Raw genomic sequence first — 17,469 nt, 5'->3', positions numbered from 1 at the left:
AAAAATAAATTCATTAACATGGCATATACAATCCACGTCTTACCAGCTTCACCTCTGATCACTCTGAGATACTATATTAGAATGACCCACATATACTGTGCTTTTTCTTACCATTATATCTTCATTCGTAGTGTAGCCTATCTGGAATACCCACCCCTCTTCAACCTGGCCAACATGGACTCACCATTTAGGACTCAACTCAGATAGTATCCACTCCGCAAAATCTTCTGATTCCCCGAAGCTGAGTAAGGTGCTCCCAGGCTATGCCCTCTTAGTACCCTGTGAATATGCCTATCGTGGCTCTTCCCATCCTATCCATTCATGTGTTGGTCTCCCTCGCTACACTGAAAGCTCTAAGGGGGAAGGGAGGGGGACTATGTTTTTTTCAATCTCTCTATTCCTAGGTCCTAGGATAGTATCTGATACATAGATGATGAATAATGTTAGCAGAATGGATGAAAAAATAAATGAGCAGAGATGTACAAACTAAATAGGAGTTTGTGGAAATGGGAATAAGGAATGAATGGATAAATGAATGAGGTTGTGAATAAGAACTGTCCCAGTTTCTCTTTCCTCATTCAAGTTAATGGCTTTTCACCATCTGACTTAGGAGCAGAGACATTCTAGCCAAGCCAGAATGCCAGGAAGATAAATTTCTCTTCTTGGGGTGAGCAGGTCTTTGGAGAAGTTTCATTTTAATTGGAAAATGGATTCATTCACTTCCTGGCTTGGACTCCTGGGTCAGTGCAACACCATGTTGAATGGCTGCCAAGCACCATTGGAAAGGGGGCTGAGACCGGAACAGCACTCCGTCAAAAGTCCAGTGCACCAGGACACCTGAGGACAAGCTGGTAACAGGTCCAGGCTGGCTGACAGGAATGCCCCCTCCTCTTTCTTCCCCAAATTTCCTTCAACCCAAACTTTACCTATCCCCAAACCATAAAGGGCAGTGTGCTTTACCTTTCCATTTGGCATTTCTTTGGGCTTTATTTGGTCATATATATCCTTCCTGTTACAGAGTGCCACTGTCATTTCCTACAGGGCACAGACGAGGTCCACAACAGAGAAATCCCTTCACAACTCAACTAGTAGAAAAAGAGCACAACTTCATAGTCTCTTTCTTATAGTGGATGTGAATAGCTCAACACCACAGAAAACATCCCTTCCAAAGAACATCTCTTGCATCTTTGGTGAAGGGTTGTTGGAGAGGGCCCTGAACACTCTCTGATTTTTGTGACCCGGCTCCAGCTCCCTCTTTAGCCTCACCTCTCAACACCTTCACCTCTCAGCACCCTCACCACCCCTGATTCTCCAAATGGACTGATGCATTGGCAGTTCTAAAAATTGCAATATGCTGTTCTACACGGAGGTGCCCCTGAACATTCTGCTGCCTCTTCCCACAAGCCAGACAGCAGGGGTGCAGATCCTGGCTCTAATACTTCATAGCCATGGGGCTTTGGGAAAGCTAAATACTCTTCACTTCCACTCCCTTGTCCCATAATAATTAGAGTGAACAGTAACACCACCTCCACCATAAAGTTGATGAGGGAACAGATGAGCCAGTGTCTGTGAAGTGTTTAAAGCATCTGGCACATAGTAAGTACTTCCTAAATGACTGTTGTCATTATTAGAATGTCAACAGCACGACCCGTATCCATCTTCAGTAAGGAGCAGGAACTTCAGGGACTGACACATCTTGGTTCAAACTTTGGTTCTTCTACCAAAACTTGTGTTACTTCTGGCCAAGAGTCACCTAATATCTATGGGTCTCATGTTCATCTACAGCAATGTTTAACTCTAGTACTGTCAGTAGGATTCAACTCAGTGAGTCTATACATATTAATGTGCTCATCCTGGCACATCCCCAGTAACTATTTGTTTCTTCTACATTCCTTACTCTTCTCAAATTATGTGGGAGCCTGTCTCTCCAACAAGACTATTTGCTCCTTTAAGGGGAGGCCCACTGTTTACTCAGCTGTATCCCTACAGTGCACATGAAATAATTATTTCTCAAATGAAGTATTTATTGGCCATGCTACAATCTGTCCATCAGCCCTGGTTTGTGGTCAGGTGTGCTAGGACCCTGCATGAAAAGTCAGGCATATGCTGGATCCGATCCTCACATTGCTTATGGAGTAGGTGAAGCAAAGGGTCTGCATGTGAACCCTCAGCAGGTGTATAAATAGTATAGAATAATTCAAGTTTGACAATGCCTGTTACAAACTAAGGATGCTGCATAGTCATGATAGAAAGAGACGGCTGTGGGCAAGCAGCCAAGGGAAAGGTGTTATGTGGGAGGAGTGTCTGACCTCAGTGTGGAGGGAAGGCAAAGATCACGGGAGATGGGAGAGGACGGTGGTCCAGCCAGCACAACTGGCTGAGAAAAGTTCAGGAGAAGGATCAGCTATATATATCCCTGGCCATGGAAAAGGAATCCTGAGAAGTTTAGCCTGAGTGATGTATGTTGAAGTACAGTAAAAAGAAATCTGAATTTGTATTACACACTCAGGTCAGGGGAGAATGGGAGCTACCATCAGTCCTGGGTGGGGGTGGTTTGTGAATACAGTTTTAGAAAGGTTAGGACAGAACGCCATGTGGGAAGTCTGGAGGAGAGAGGAGACAGGAGGACCACTTTGCCATTTCTGAGAGAGAGCAGGAGAAAGCACAAGAAAAGGAAGGAAGGAAGGAAGGAAGGAAGGAAGGAAGGAAGGAAGGAAGGAAGATGAAGGCAAAAGAGAAGATGAACAAGGAAAAAAAACAGGAAAGATTAAGTAGAAGAGGAAGGAAAAGAAAATAAAGACAGAAGCAAAAGGACAGAGAGGGGAGATGGAATGAAGTAAACACATGGGAACACATGAGAAATGAATACAATGAGAAAGCCAGAACAAAAAGAAAAATGAAAAAGATGTGTGGAAAACAACAGCAGGACCGTGGCAATGTCCCCGACGAGACAAACCATGGAGAAGGAAGGGCAGAAGCCAGAGCCCGCTCTCGGTCTGCACACTGTCTCTCCTCTGGGCGAATGAAGTCATGGCTGATGTCACCGCCTCTGAGTCACACACCCACCAAGGGAGAGGTGGAAAGAGCCCCTGCCTGGTGTTCAGTCCCACCCTCCTGGACAAGAGGGGTTAATTCACGCCTCATCCTCTGGGGCGCTGTCTGGTCTGGTCCTGATGTGACAGAAATGAGGACACTTCTCCTCTGCCGAGGGAGGACACTGCAGCCATGTGAGCACTGGGTTCCACCTCCAGGCCCTTGAGATGGAAGAGTCAGAAAAGGTGGGGCCGATAGTTTCCAGCTTTTCTCTGACCGTGGCTGGGGTACATGGGATCTATCCATGTGCAGAAGGGAAACTCCCATCATGAATAGCATTGAATACACAGATGGGACTCAAAAGGTGCTTTCTGATGGACTCCCTGAACTGCCTTCCCATGTACTGTACTTGTAGCCCCAGGAGACCTTTCCTCCTACCGTCCTCTATCCTCCTTTCCACCTCTCCAGCATCAGTCCACCTACCCGACCTACCTGCTGCAAACCGCCCCCCGAGTGCTTACCTACAGCCTCTCCACCATCAGCCCCAGCTTACACACCACCTCCTCCTGACTCGTCTCCCCTAAGGGGGGCGTACTTTCACAGGGACCCAAATCCCATCCAACTTAAAGTGCACTGTGACTCTATTTCTGCCCCTCCTCTCCCTTTGCTAGAAAATGAGCAGCTTAAGGACAGGGACTCTAATGTTTACTGCTGTATTTCCAGCACTTTACAAAGTACCTGGAATAAAGTCCATTTTCAATAAATGTCTGCTGAATGAACTAATGTCCCTGTTTGATTCTGGTGGGAACTGATTAGCACACCCCGTTCTTAGACTTCTAAAATGTGTACTCATTTGGGGAGCCTGGATGGCACAATCAGTTAAGCATCCAACTCTTGATTTCAGCTCAGCTCATGATCTCACAATTCACAAGATCAAGCCCCACCTTGAGCTCCATGCTCACAGCATGGAGAGACTGCTTGGGATTCTCCCTCTCTCTTTCTCTCTCTCACCCTCCTTCACTCCCTCCCTCCCTCTCTCTCTCAAAATAAAAAAAAACTTAAAAAAACCATTAAGAAAATAAAAAATAAACTAAAATAAAATGTGTACTCATAGTCATCATCCTGAGCATGTTTGTTGCTGAAGACCAGACCCCATAAGTCACCAACAATAGCATCAGTGAAACTGCTCTGGAAACGTCTGCTAGGGGCCTCTGAGGATGGATTTACTCTCTCTCTCAGGCTCTTACACTCTCCCCAGGGCTTGGCCTGTGAGCTGTTATGAGCACACACTTGAAAAATTTTGAGTTAGATCCCAGTTTGACCACTCATGAGCTGCATGAGGTGAACCTTCTCAGCCTCTTGCCACCTGTTCAAACGGGACAGTAATACCTGTGCCCCAAGCTGTCAGTAAAGATTAAGCACACTGGCTTTTTTTTTAAGTGCCTGCCCCAAAACAATGTGAATTTTTCCCTTCACTCTTGGCCTTCTTACCTGCATGCAGAGATAAGTATATGAAAAACAGACCTAATTTCCATTCTACTTCTGTCATGTTCATCAAAAAATACATCACTATACCAGCGCTCTACAACTTCCCAAATACCTTCTAAGACACAGAGACACAATACTGCCGTTAACACCATTTTATCGGCAGGAACAGGAGGCCCATAGTGAAGAGAATTGCAGAGAGTAAGTGAAAAGCCTGAGTGAAACCCCGGCCACTTGAATTCCAAGGCCAATACACTACTGTCCAGTTGCTGCTTCCCAGGACAAGGGAGGTGCTCAATAAATACTTGCACAGTGATTCACTCTCTTTCTCAGGTCCATGGGCTTGTCTCTGACCCCCAGCCAAAGCCAGACCACATGGCCTCATGCCAAGCCAAGTGCAGCAGGGTTCACTCGGGTCCTGATTCTCTTCTCATCTATCTCAGATCCACAGAATGCCAGCTTTGCAGAAGGACTTCAGGGGTCATGGAGCCCAGGTGCTCCCAAATGCCAGACCGTGGACTGGTGCTAGTCCATGACCAATAATTTTCACGAGTCAATGGTGAAGCAATAATAATAATTATATTAGGGAAGATAAGTCATTATTGAAAATATTATGAATAATTAATTGGCAAAGAGATCTTATTTCCTAACCGCTTGCTTTGCTTTACTTGGGCAAGCTCCAATACTCTATATATACACGTATCATTATTGGGAGAAAATGTCTCTGCACCACAGTTCAGACCCTCTGGCAAAGCCCAAATGGGAGACAGAGGCCAGGGAAAGCAGAGCCACGAATCCAGACAGCCCTCTCATTCCCTCTGAACACTCCCTAGTCTTGCATTTTTGAGCCAGTAGACACTGACTGTTGAGATTACAAAGCTTGGAAGCCAAACTAAAGCAGCTTTTTAAGAGGGTGTGCGTACAGGTACTGATGGGGCTGCAGAGTTGAGATCAGACTTCCTTACCGAGGTCAGAAGGATTCAGGAGACATGGGCTTTTAAGGAGATCCCTGAATTGCATGATCACTCAACCAACAGAATGGCTGCAGCATGGTGCGTAAAGATAATCCTTGAACGAGGTCTTTGCCGAAGAGATGCTTCCGGGACCCTCAGGTTCAAACGAGGTAAGGAACTAGTTACATCATTTACTCATTTTTTTGAACTACAAACACTTAAGATGAATGCCAAGGGAAGGAAGAGGCCAGCTCTTTCAGAGGGATCTAATGTATGAGACACGGACGAAGAGAAATGGGCTGGAATTTGTGCAGTGGAGGGTCTTAGGCATGATTCTTTAATTGTGAGCCTATCTAAGGACAACTTAGATAACTTTTCATTGTAAAATTCATATTTCACTTCAAAATTTCAATCAAAGTTGTTATCTGGGATTTGAAACCTAAACTAGGAGAACTAGCTCTTTCTACCCAAGTGTCTCATCTGTATTTGATGCAACAGTCAGTAAGTGGTAATCTACTTAACTTCCTTTATCCTCACCTTCATTATCTGCAAAGGAAGTGATAACATCTACCTCACAGGACTTTCATAAGAATTAAGTAAGATAGCAAACTTAAAAGCACATGGTAGATATTTAATAAATATCTAGGATAAGTAAAAATAATAACATAACATAAAAATAAAGTACAGGTGTTGACGATGTTTACAGATAGCAATCAAACAGGGTCAATATCTTAAACAGAATTAAGGATCTCAAAAAGGTAAAGGGTCTTTAACATTTCAAACTGCTTTCAGAAGTGTAATGATGTTTCAACTTACTGCAAAAACTTAAGGTGGACTGATGGATGGCTAGAGGGACAGATGGATGGACATACACATGCTAAAGCAAGTATAGTAAAATGTTAATGGCAGAATCCAGGTGATGGTTCTGAGTATTCACTATAAAATTCTTCCAACTTTTCTGAATGTCTGAAGATTATAATAAAATGTTGGGGAAAATGGCTTTCACAGCCTCTTCCTTGGTCTTTGACTTGGGAGCAACTGGAGATAAAGGACACTCTTGGCTTCCACTCTGTCTCATCACCAAGGACACTGTCTTCTACATAGTAGTTACCAGACAAAAAGTGTGTTTCACCAATTAAATAAGTATGTCCCTACAACAACAGAACAGTTATTCTCATTTTGGAGAGAAAAAAAAAAAAAAAAAAAGTAAAACCAAGCTATATGTTTAGAGAAATGAGGTTGACTTCTCTTACCAGAAGAAGCCCATCTATCATCTTTCCTAACTTCTGGCCTGCCTCCTCCCTTGCCTCAATCAACTATCTACCCTGGGCTTCCAGATTTCCAAGGTGACAGTTCACCTCAATGAGGCTGATGGTGCTTATGAGTTCCTCTATCAGGACACACATCAAATGTGTTGTCTTTTTTTGTGTCTTTTCTAAAGACAGTATTTCCCTTCAACAGGTGCATTTTAGCCACTATGAGAGAAGAGGTTTTTTTTCAGTTTTTGTTTTATATCAAATCATCCCACGTGGGCATAAAAGCAGCCAAACTTAGCAATCTTGTTCTTGCCTCTCTGATTACACTGGCAACACCTAAATGTAGCAGACACCCCTGCACAGTGGTCAGGAAGACTGGCAGAAAAGCTAGGCACATGGGCCTCACTGCTCCAGCCCTAAGTCTGGCTCTGACCAGGAAACATGAGTTCATTTAGCAAGTATTTATAGAGTATGATCTCCATGCCACGCATTGTTTTAGGTTCTAGGGATACAACAGCCAGGTATGGATAGAAAGATCTGGTCCCTGCTCTTAGCAAGCTAAAAATCCATCAACCCAAATGAGAAGGAACATGGTAGAGCACGAAAAAAACAAGACACAATTTAGAGCCATGTGAACCTTCACTCAAGATGCAATCCTAATCCCTGTGGACAATCATTTCATTTCTTTGAGGCTTGTGTACTCATCTGTAAGATGGGGCAAATAGTAATACTTATCCCACAAGTCCATACCATAGATCAAATAAAGAAAATATACATTGGGGAACCTGGGTGGTTCGGTCGGTTGAGCGTCCAGCGCTGGCTCAGGTCAAGATGTCGCAGTTTGCATCAGGCTTGCTGCTATCAGTGCAGAACCCGCTTCGGATCCTCTGTACTGCCCCTCTCTGCCCCTCCTCTGCTCACTCTCTCTTGCTATCCCAAAAATAAATAAACATTTGGAAAAGAAAAAAAAAGTTCTTTTAAAAAGAAAAGAAGAAAAGAAAATACACATTAGTCTGCCTTAAGCCATAAAGTAAAATACAAAATTTGGCATAATAAAAGCTGACATTGGGGTGCCTGGGTGGCTCAGTCGGTTAAGCGTCTGACTTTGGCTCAAGTCATGATCTTGCCATTCCTGAGTTCGAGCTCCGCATTGGGCTCTGTGCTGACAGCTGAGAGCCTGGAGCCTGTATCAGATTCTGTGTTTCCCTCTCTCTCTCTGCCCCTGCACTGCTCGCGCGCTGTCTCTCTCTCAAAAATAAACGTTGAAAAAAAAATGTTTAAGTAATAATAGCTGACATCTATTAAATGTTACTAGTTATCAGACCAAGCCCTTTTTTTTGTTGTTATTGTTGGTCTGCTTTTTAGAATTACTTTGTTGGACTATAAAACTAAAACAATACAATACATATTTGGCATAAGTCAAATATGCAAATGCCAGGATGATAAGGAAAGGATTCGCTGTCCAGGTAAATAAAATGAAGGCAGGGCACCAGCCTTAACACTCCATTTTCATTTAGTTCCAAGCCTAGTTGATGGGCAGACCACCCTGGAGAGAAAATCCACAGAAGAGGCCCTAACAACAGCTGACAACACTGTCCACACTGCTCAAACGCTGGAAAGAATCTGGTCTGAATGTAACAGGGCTCCGGTATAAACACTCATAAGAGAGGCTGTTTGATTCAGTACATAGGTGTTGGATTCTCTTGCAGGGTAAAGGAAGCAACTTCAAGGGTTATGCACCTCAAGACACAAAGACACAGGAGAGAGGCCTGGAGGAGTCACTGCCTCAATGTGAGGCCTTCATTTCACACACAAAACAAGCTATGACTCAAAGTAACACGACTGCAGCCGAGGGGTGGTTCTGGGGTGGAAAGGAGTGGTAATACTCCAAACTTCCTTTTCCACAATGGGGAAGAGAAAATGAACTTACGTTTGGTCTGCAGTAGATCTTTACTTGGGAATGGAACAGATGGTCAGATGTACACAACAATCAAAAATGGCACGATAAACAATTTGGTACATTCGTTCACCAGTTCATCCATCCCTCTGTTAAAATATTTCCTGAGTGATCAGTGTTAGATGCTAAGCAGTGCCCTAGGCATTAGGGACATGGAGATAAATGAGACGTAATATGGTGTAATAAGTTCCAGGGCAGGGGTAAGAGGAGGATGCCATGGGGGACAAAGGGCAGGACCCTAATCAACACTCGATGGAGAAAGCCAAGGAAGGCTTCCTGGAGTCTTGAAGAATTCGTGTAAGTTTTTCCAAGTGAAAGAAGAAACAGTAAGTTTGCCAGGCAAAGGAAAACCCTGAGCAAAGACTCAGAGGTGTGTGAATATGGGTACAGCATCCCTAGAGCCACTGACCAAGAAGTTTGCCATCTGGAAAATCTTTCCACTTCTCTAAGCATTTTGTTATGGGAAAAGTAATGATGGATTCCTTGAACAAATTCCCACAGCCTGGGTCTCAAATCCAAACGCCTAGAGGGTAGTGCTGGAAAAGGAAATGAGCAAAAGCAAGCTGGGTGGGGATGGCTGTGAAATGAAGGACACTTGCCCCTTCTGAAGGGGGCAGCCCATACTCAGCACTGGCCAATTCTTTCCACATGGGAATGCGGGCCCAGGACTGCCAAATCCTTTTGTTATTTCTTCTAAAGAAACAGAAAATCTGGATTTTTATGTGAAATTTCTTAGTTTTTAAATGTTGAAAACCAATTCCAAAAAAAAAAAAAAAAAAGAGAGAGAGAGAGAGAGTTTTATTTTTTCAAGCATAGGGTAGGTCAAACAAAACCCATCTGGGGACCAGATTCAGCCTGTGGGCCGCCAGCATGCAGCCCCTGGCATGTTGCGGGAAACGAGCGGTCTCAGAACAGGCAGTGAAGGCCAGTGAAGGCAGGCCGGAGCTGGAGGCAGGCCGGATTTGGTGAGAATGCTGGCTCTACCATTTATTTGCTGTGTAGCTTTGGGGAAGCCACATAAGCCCTCTGGGTCTTGTTTTCCTCATCTGTATATTGGGATAATAATACTGTGTCAGTGTTTTTAAGGAAAACAAGCCTAAGAAGAAAAAAAAAATCCCATGCTAAATAATGAAGCAGTAGAAACCAGAAAGGTTAGCCAGGTCTATAAGATTATTTTTTTAATGAAAAGCTACTAATAAGTAATAAAAGCATGAGCACTGTGCTATCACAGTAGCAAACTCTTCCAACCATAAATGGTGACCCATTATTAGTGGTTTTTGCATACATAGCCAGGTTTTTGGGTTTTTGTTTTTGTTTTTTTTTTTTTTTTACTGATCATTTCTTAAAACAAATACATTCCTAAGACCACACATTCAGTCTTGTATTTTTTTTCCTTTTAACATTATAATGTCAAGTGTGTTATTGTTAGACAAATATTTATTACCTACTCAGTACTATGCCGGAGTGATTTTTTAAGTCATACCTATGCTTCAACACTTCCCCCTACTATTAGAATAAAATCCAAATTCCTGCCCATGGCCTCAAGGCCATGCAGGAGCTGGCCCCTACCCACTGCTCCAGCCCACTGTCCACTAGTCTCTGCCTGGCTCACACCCTCGCAGCCCCGCTGACCTCCTCTGCTAATCTCACAGGTAACTTTCCTCCCCTCATGAACCTGCTGCCCTCTCTTCCTGAAAACCTCATCATTCAGGTCAAACAACACCTCCCAAGAGAGAACACACCAGCCATGCCAAATCTGCTTATCTGTGTTTTTCCCTCACAGCGTTTACCAGAAAATATAATCACTTTATGGATATATCCTTGTCTATTTTCTGCTTCTCTATACTAGAATCTAAGTTCTCAGAAGCCTACTCAGGACTCTCACCTGTTTTGTTCACTTTGGAATCTCCAGTGCCCAACACAGTGCCCATCACATGGGAGACTATAAACAGTATCGGTTAAAAGAAAAAAAAAAAAAAAAGAACCCACCAGCCATTGTTCCTGGCCTCGGGCCCTCCTGAAGTTATCACTTACAAATTCTTCCCTGGACTAATTTATCCAAACCCTGCAAGGCCAACACTGGAAGAGGAAATCAGTAGGGAGAAATGGTGATAAGCCTATATTCTACATGTGAAACGCCAAGGTTCCGATCCTAGCTATTTATTAGCTGAGTGACCTTGGGCAAGTTGCATAACATCTCTGAGCCCATTTTATCATCTATAAGAGAGGATACTTACTTCATACGGTCGAGGTGAGGATTAGAGGAGTTTAACATGGATAAAATGCTTGCAAAAGTGCTAGATGTAAAATGAGCACGACATACACTTTGGCTACTCTTTTCACCTGTTGCCTTATTCTGTTCCTATTGCTTAGGTGAGTTTGTATCTTTCTTCTCCAATCACACTGCAATTTTTTGAAGGCAAAGACCACTTCTGGATTCTCACAGTGAATGACAGAGGCCCCACAGGATGGGGATGGGGGCAGACCAGTGGTATGGCTCCCGACGCAGGTTTGCTCACATGGTAGGAGACTCTGAGTAAGCCATTTAACGTTTCTGAGCCTAAGTTCCCTCATCCATAAAAAAAGATCATATCTACCCCACAAGACAGGTGTGAAGATTAAATAAAATAATCTTTGTGAAATAAAATAATGCTGATGGTGGAGGCAATGGTGAATTTTAGGGGAAATAGTAGATGGCATTAGGTAAATCTGCTTCAAGTTCAAAGCTGGCTGCCTTCTGGTATAGGTATTACACATAGGATGTGGATGATTCACACAAATGAATGCCTCTGAAAATATGTTTTGTATGATGGTACTGGATTTTGTCTATGATGGTCTCTGACAAACTCATGGTGGTTTTTAGATGTTTTCCTTAGTTATTAGTCAAACAGGAAAAATACCACTCATTGCAGCCAGCTACGTGAAATGAGATATTCTAGTGTTTAAAATTCTCTCAGTCGGTGATAGGATATTACCGACATGCCCATCAGTTGACACAAACGTCTTTAAATACAGTGGAAATGAAGATTAAACTACTATTTGAATATATGCTTACAGAAAATGCTTTACAAATATCTGACTAAATTACAATAGTTCCACCAGGCTGATATTACTATCCTTTTACAGCTAAACACTGAGACTCAGAGAAGTTGATTTACCTTTCTAAGGTCCCCAAACTGGGAAAGGGCAGAGAAAGACTCAAATGCAAGTATGCCCAACTTCAAAGCCTGTACCTTTGTTACAGAACTGTGTTTTACCTGCCAAATTTCCTCAATATCTTGTATTAGGTCCATTGCTAAGGTCTGATGAATGTAGGTGAACAGTAAAAGATCTATACATGCAACTTCAAGCCAGAATAACTAACAGAAAAAGACCATAGTACCTACCATAATTGCCATTAAAAAAAGAAATGGTGTATTTCAAAGAAAGGAACTTGAACATTATCTTTCACAAAGTTTCAAGACAAGAAGAAATCTACGATAAGACAACAAATGTTATTACATTGTCAAGAAGAATGGAAGAACAAAGCCAGACAAGGCACTAAAAACAGCTGAGGCAAGCCTCTTATGTCACAGAAGGGACTAGAACCAGGCTTTCCTGACCTCCAACAGTTGTTTTTTTTTTTTTGGGGGGGGTTGTTTTTTTGTTTTTTGTATTTTTTTCCCAATAGTTCCTCCTGTAAAGAACTCCACTGATTTCTTCCACAGCTAGCACCAAGTTCTCAAACCACCTCTCTGGGCATGCCAACTCCCAGCTTGCTCCAAGGAATATGTATACACAGGAAAAGGCACATTAGAAGCACAGAATCATTTCTTCAGTTTCCCAGTACATTATCAGGGGAACAGAAGCAGAGAGGCACGGACTGTGGAGATGGGAGGGGCAGATGTATTTTCTAAACCCGTCAATAAAACCCTCTGACATTCCAGCCCAGTTGGTTCCAGTTGGAACGAACAATGAAAATCTCAAACTAAAATGATTAGCTTTCTCCTCTGCTGACAATGGCAAAAAGAGAAAACGAGTTAAAAGTCGGGTTGGAATATCTCCATGCAGCCCCTACAAGCCAGTTAATTATCTTCCATTAACACTGAGCTGTCAGAATCTGCATCAGCCGTTAACTCTCTTGACCTCCCTCAGTCTGCACCTTGTTACCCTACAATGTTTCATGTTTATAAAGATAGGAGACTCCAGCTGTTCCAGCCTGACAGAACTTAATTTACATTTGGCCTTCATTAAGATGAGAGTCAGAATCATTGAGACCAAATGGAAAAGCCAGACTGCTGGGGGTTATGAAAAATTCAAATGGCATTTTTCCTTTTATCTGACAATTCTTATTAAGGAGACATGCGTCAACCTGAAACACACAAACCTTAAATGTAAAGGACATGATTAAAATTCCATATGGCAGAACCAGGACCCAAGTGACTTTGCCCAAGAGCTGCGGTGGTCCTAGTATATCACTTGTGTCTTCTGGGAAGTCTGAACTCCAGATTCTGTCCGACTCTCTCTGACATCTGATTCCAGGCTAAGGGCAAGGAGCCCCTGAATGACAGCAGTACTGAGGTGAGCAGTCAGCTCCGACTCTGCCATCTAGCTCGCCCCTCATGGCCGATCAGCCCTGATGTCCTGCTGAAATGAGCCCCTAAAAATCCTGGAACCTATCTCCTCTCCACCCCACGGTGCCTACTTCACACCTCATGACTTCTCACCTGGAGAACTGCAACACCCCCCCTTAGTGAGCCACCCAAATTATTCAACAACTGTTTACTAACTACCTACTATACAGCAGACATTTGACCAGGGGTAGAGAAACAGCCAGGAACAGAACGGACAGGCTCTCCCTCCCCAGATGGATGACAATGGTTGGAAGACCCAAGCACCATGCAAATCATCATACAAAATGATACATCGTGACAATTTATGAAAACATACAATGAAGTAAGAGACTGTGACAAGAGACCTCTGATTTATTTGAGGGTCAGGGAAGGCTTTTCTGAAGACATGACGATAAAGCTAAGACCTAAATGATGAGTTAGGATCAGTGTTGAGCACAGGAAAGAATACTCAGGGGCAGAAAGCACAGTATCACGACATCATCAAGACCAGGGGTCAGCAAACTTTGCTCTAATGGTCCACAGAGTAAATATTTTCAGCCTTGCAAGCACACAGTCTATGTCTCAACTCCTCAGCTCTGTCACTGTGATGCAACAGCAGCCACAGACGATACATAAATGAGGGTGGCTGTGTTTCAATAAAACTTTAGGGCCATGAAAGTGTGAATTTTACATAATTTTCACAAGTCACAAAATATTATTCTTCTCTTGATCCTTTTTCAACCGTTTGAAGTCAAACCCATTCTTTGCTCCCAAAACATCCAAAATAAGCAGCACGACAGATGTGGCCCATGGCCTGGAGTTTGCCAATCTCTTTGAGGTGGCAAAGAACAGAGTGTGTCTGAGATGCCCTGACTGCATTCCTGGAGACAGAGTGAGCAAGACGAGGGAGGGATACACCTAAGCAGAGAGGGTAAGGTGAAAATGACCTCACACACCATCTTCTGGGCCATGTTACAAATCTGGGGATTTATCTTAAGAGCAAAGTAAAGCCAACAAAGCACTGTGATCAGGAAAGTATGAAGACTAGTTCCTAATCCCACACACACACACACACACATTTTCTCACCCCTAATCCAGTCTCTTCATCCCTGCCAAAGGGATCTCAGATATTCCCTCCCCCTTGCTTAAGAACGACTGACCACCAAATAAGCCCTGACCCACCGGGCCTCATTTCCTACTACACTCAGGAAAGTATCCCGGGCTCTTGTCCCAGGACCTACATACCTTACCAAAAATGAACCATAGTCTTGCTCTAGAATTTCCTCCCCATCTTCTCCTACAGGCTAAACCTCCACTTATATCTTGAGACTCATCTTAGAGAACTCCTTCTGGAAGCAAATTGTTTTCCCCGAAAGCACTTTATATATTCCTTTATCAAGGTGATTAGCACGTCCTCTGACAGCTCTGGTTCCATGCCCCCTCCTTTGCTTCCCCACCACTGCCCCAGGGGACTCTGTGCCCCTCAAGGGTCAGCCCCATTCTCTCTGTGCTTGCGTCCCCAGTGTCTGTGACATTGCTGGTTCACAGGAGAACCTCAGTTAATATGTGGCAAATGAAAGAGTGAATAAAGAGTAAACACATGACAGCACAGTGAGCTTAGCACAGAGTCTTACGTTCTGACTCTGACTCTGTGAAAGCACTCTAACCTCTCTGTACCTCCATCTCCCATAGCCCCATTCAAAACAACACAATGTCTCCTGATTCTCCATTAATGGGTGTTCTTCGGAATACAAGGGCAGTTTCTAGAATCAGAAGTGATTTTCTAAGTCTGCGGGCCAGCAATGCTTTACAGAGGGATTTCAGTGCTGCAACACATGATGGGCGGAGCTGGGATTTGGAGCCCAGTAGACGTGGGTTTAAATTCTGGCTCTACCATCTGTTTAGGACAATCATATAACTCTGTCAGCCTCAGTTTCCCATGCTGTCCATCAGGCAGAGCTTGTTAAGATTAAATCAATTAAGGTCTACAGAACACAAAGCAGAGAGTGGGGCAGTGCAAAGTAGTTGTATCTTCCAATTTGTATTTCAGGATACATTTACATCAGGTTTGCAAACTGGTCCAGACCAACTCTCTCACTTTATAGACAGAAAAAATGAGGCCTAGGGCACCTGGGTGGCTCAGTCGGTTGAGAATCCGACTTCGGCTCAGGTCATGATCTCGCGGTCTGTGAGTTCGAGCCCCACATAGGGCTCTCTTGCTGTCAGTGTGGAGCCTGCTTCAGATCCTGTGTCCCCCACTCTCAATGTGTCTCCCAGCTCTCTCTCTCTCTCAAAAATAAACTTAAAAAAAAAAAAAAAAAAGCGAGGCCTGGGATGCAAACTGATTTGCTCAAAGTTACACAAGGTGATGGTCAGTGGAGTCAAAAACTCCTGGCTTCTACAACGTAGTGTGTTTTCAAACTCTTAGTAAATACAGAAGCCGTTTTTGCAAATTAAAGGTTACAAAACAACTCCATATACTAAACAGATAACGAGCCAAACCCACGTTGATTACAGATTCCCTCTTTGCTTCTCTCTCTTCTGCCCACTGTGGCAATCCAAGGACACATTCTCAGCACACTTACACTCCCCTCAAGCCCCATTTACATTTTGAGTCATCAAAGACTGAGACCACCTGAAACCCCAGAGCCAGTATATGAATCACACCAGGTCTTACTCATTAGACGGATACTCTCCTCAGCAGACCACCTAGGGACCTTCAAGTCCGAGGTTCCCAAAGGACTTGAACTGTCTCCCACATCCCTCTCTACCGGGAACCATTAAGCTGACATCACCATTCTCCACACTTCATAAAGGATCTGAACATCTGGAAACAGGAACCACCTGCAAGTGCTCTGTCCAGAGATCACCGTATCACACAAGGACATGGAAACTCAGGTTCAGGTGACATGAGAAAGGAGTATCCTAACATGCCACCAAGGCCAGATTAATCCTCAGATAAAAGTGCATGGAGAAAGAAGATTCTGGTCAGAAGATCTGGACTTCAATCCCAGCTCTGCCACTTTCTATCTGGAACGGGAATCAGCAGCCTTCCCGAACTCTCGGAGAATCCTGGATATTAAGAGAACTGATTTTGGGGTCAGCTTCCACCCCTGGCTCTGCCACAGACTTAGGTCACTTTGGAGGGAGTTGGTTCATCTCTATTAGCTTTAGTTTTCTTGTCTACAGACAACCTCCGCCCCCCCACCCCACCCAAAAAAGAGACAACCTCTACTTTCATAAGGCTGCTGCTAGGATTCAAAGAGACAATATGCCAAATAATTATTACCATGCCTACATAAGGTTAGCACCTAAAAACAGGAATGATTTAGGTGCAATTGAATCAACAAATTGGGATCAACCTCCCTCAGAGAGCTGCTGGGAAAAATCAAATGTAACACACTTCAGCATGGTGCCCGGTACAGGCAGATCCACAATAAGTGAAATCCCTGGCCGTAATTAGTGTCCTCTCTCCACCCTATGTGCTCACCTCTTTCAGCCACAGAAGCTTCGGGGCTTGCATTTCCACTGACATCACGCCCCCAACACACTGCAGGACGCCGTGCTTGGTTTCGTTGATCCTGTGGACCTGACTGACCGCCCGGTGGTCCAGCCACATGATGATGTTCCGGTGGGAATCCCCTAGCAGAAACAAGGGAGATGAGGGCACACACACATACTTAGCCTTCTAATTCAACGAGGCACTTCCACAGTCCCAAGGGCACAAAGCTGCACAAGTACGACAATTTCCTACGTAGATGGCAGCAAGTGAACGGGCCACCACCATCACGAATTAGTACACTCCACCCTAAACTTGGATGTCCCTTCCGGTGAGGTGTCCTTTACAATGCAGCCCCCGGGGTTAAATGTCTACACTAACAGTCAAGATCTACCAATTAATTAGATTCTCACTGACTCGCTCCCAACTTCTTCCCCACCTTTCCTATTCCTACCCCTTCTGTTCCAGAAAAAGTTCCCTGGGTTTAACCTTAGGAAAAGAGCTATGAAGTAAGCCTAAAACAATCCTTGGCTTTTTAAGATCTGTCTCCATTAAAAATGGACAAGCACTTCAACGGAATAATACATCCAGCAAAACAAACAGACCACATCCATACAATGGCTTTTATCTGCTTATATTCCCACTTCTCCTAGTCACTTTAATGAAAATTAATTAACTTAGGTGTTTACTTCCT

General features: G+C 43.8%; 1 protein-coding gene across 12 annotated transcripts in view; it reads right to left on the bottom strand.

The window, feature by feature from the left end:
• Window positions 1–17,469, bottom strand: part of FGGY (FGGY carbohydrate kinase domain containing) — a 419,791-nt gene that overhangs the window by 357,709 nt on the left and 44,613 nt on the right. For 11 of the 12 annotated variants that reach the window (XM_045477592.1, XM_045477599.1, XM_045477591.1 and 8 more), the window contains one exon: window positions 16,767–16,918. The exons of the other annotated variant lie outside the window; for it this stretch is intronic. In XM_045477592.1, coding sequence (XP_045333548.1) covers window positions 16,767–16,918 — 152 coding nt within the window. The remainder of the gene's footprint in view (window positions 1–16,766; window positions 16,919–17,469) is intronic. 12 annotated transcript variants of the gene reach the window in all.

Source organism: Leopardus geoffroyi, chromosome C1, assembly GCF_018350155.1.
Source record: "Leopardus geoffroyi isolate Oge1 chromosome C1, O.geoffroyi_Oge1_pat1.0, whole genome shotgun sequence".
Lineage (NCBI taxonomy): Eukaryota > Metazoa > Chordata > Mammalia > Carnivora > Felidae > Leopardus > Leopardus geoffroyi.
This window is presented reverse-complemented; position numbering and strand designations above follow the sequence as displayed.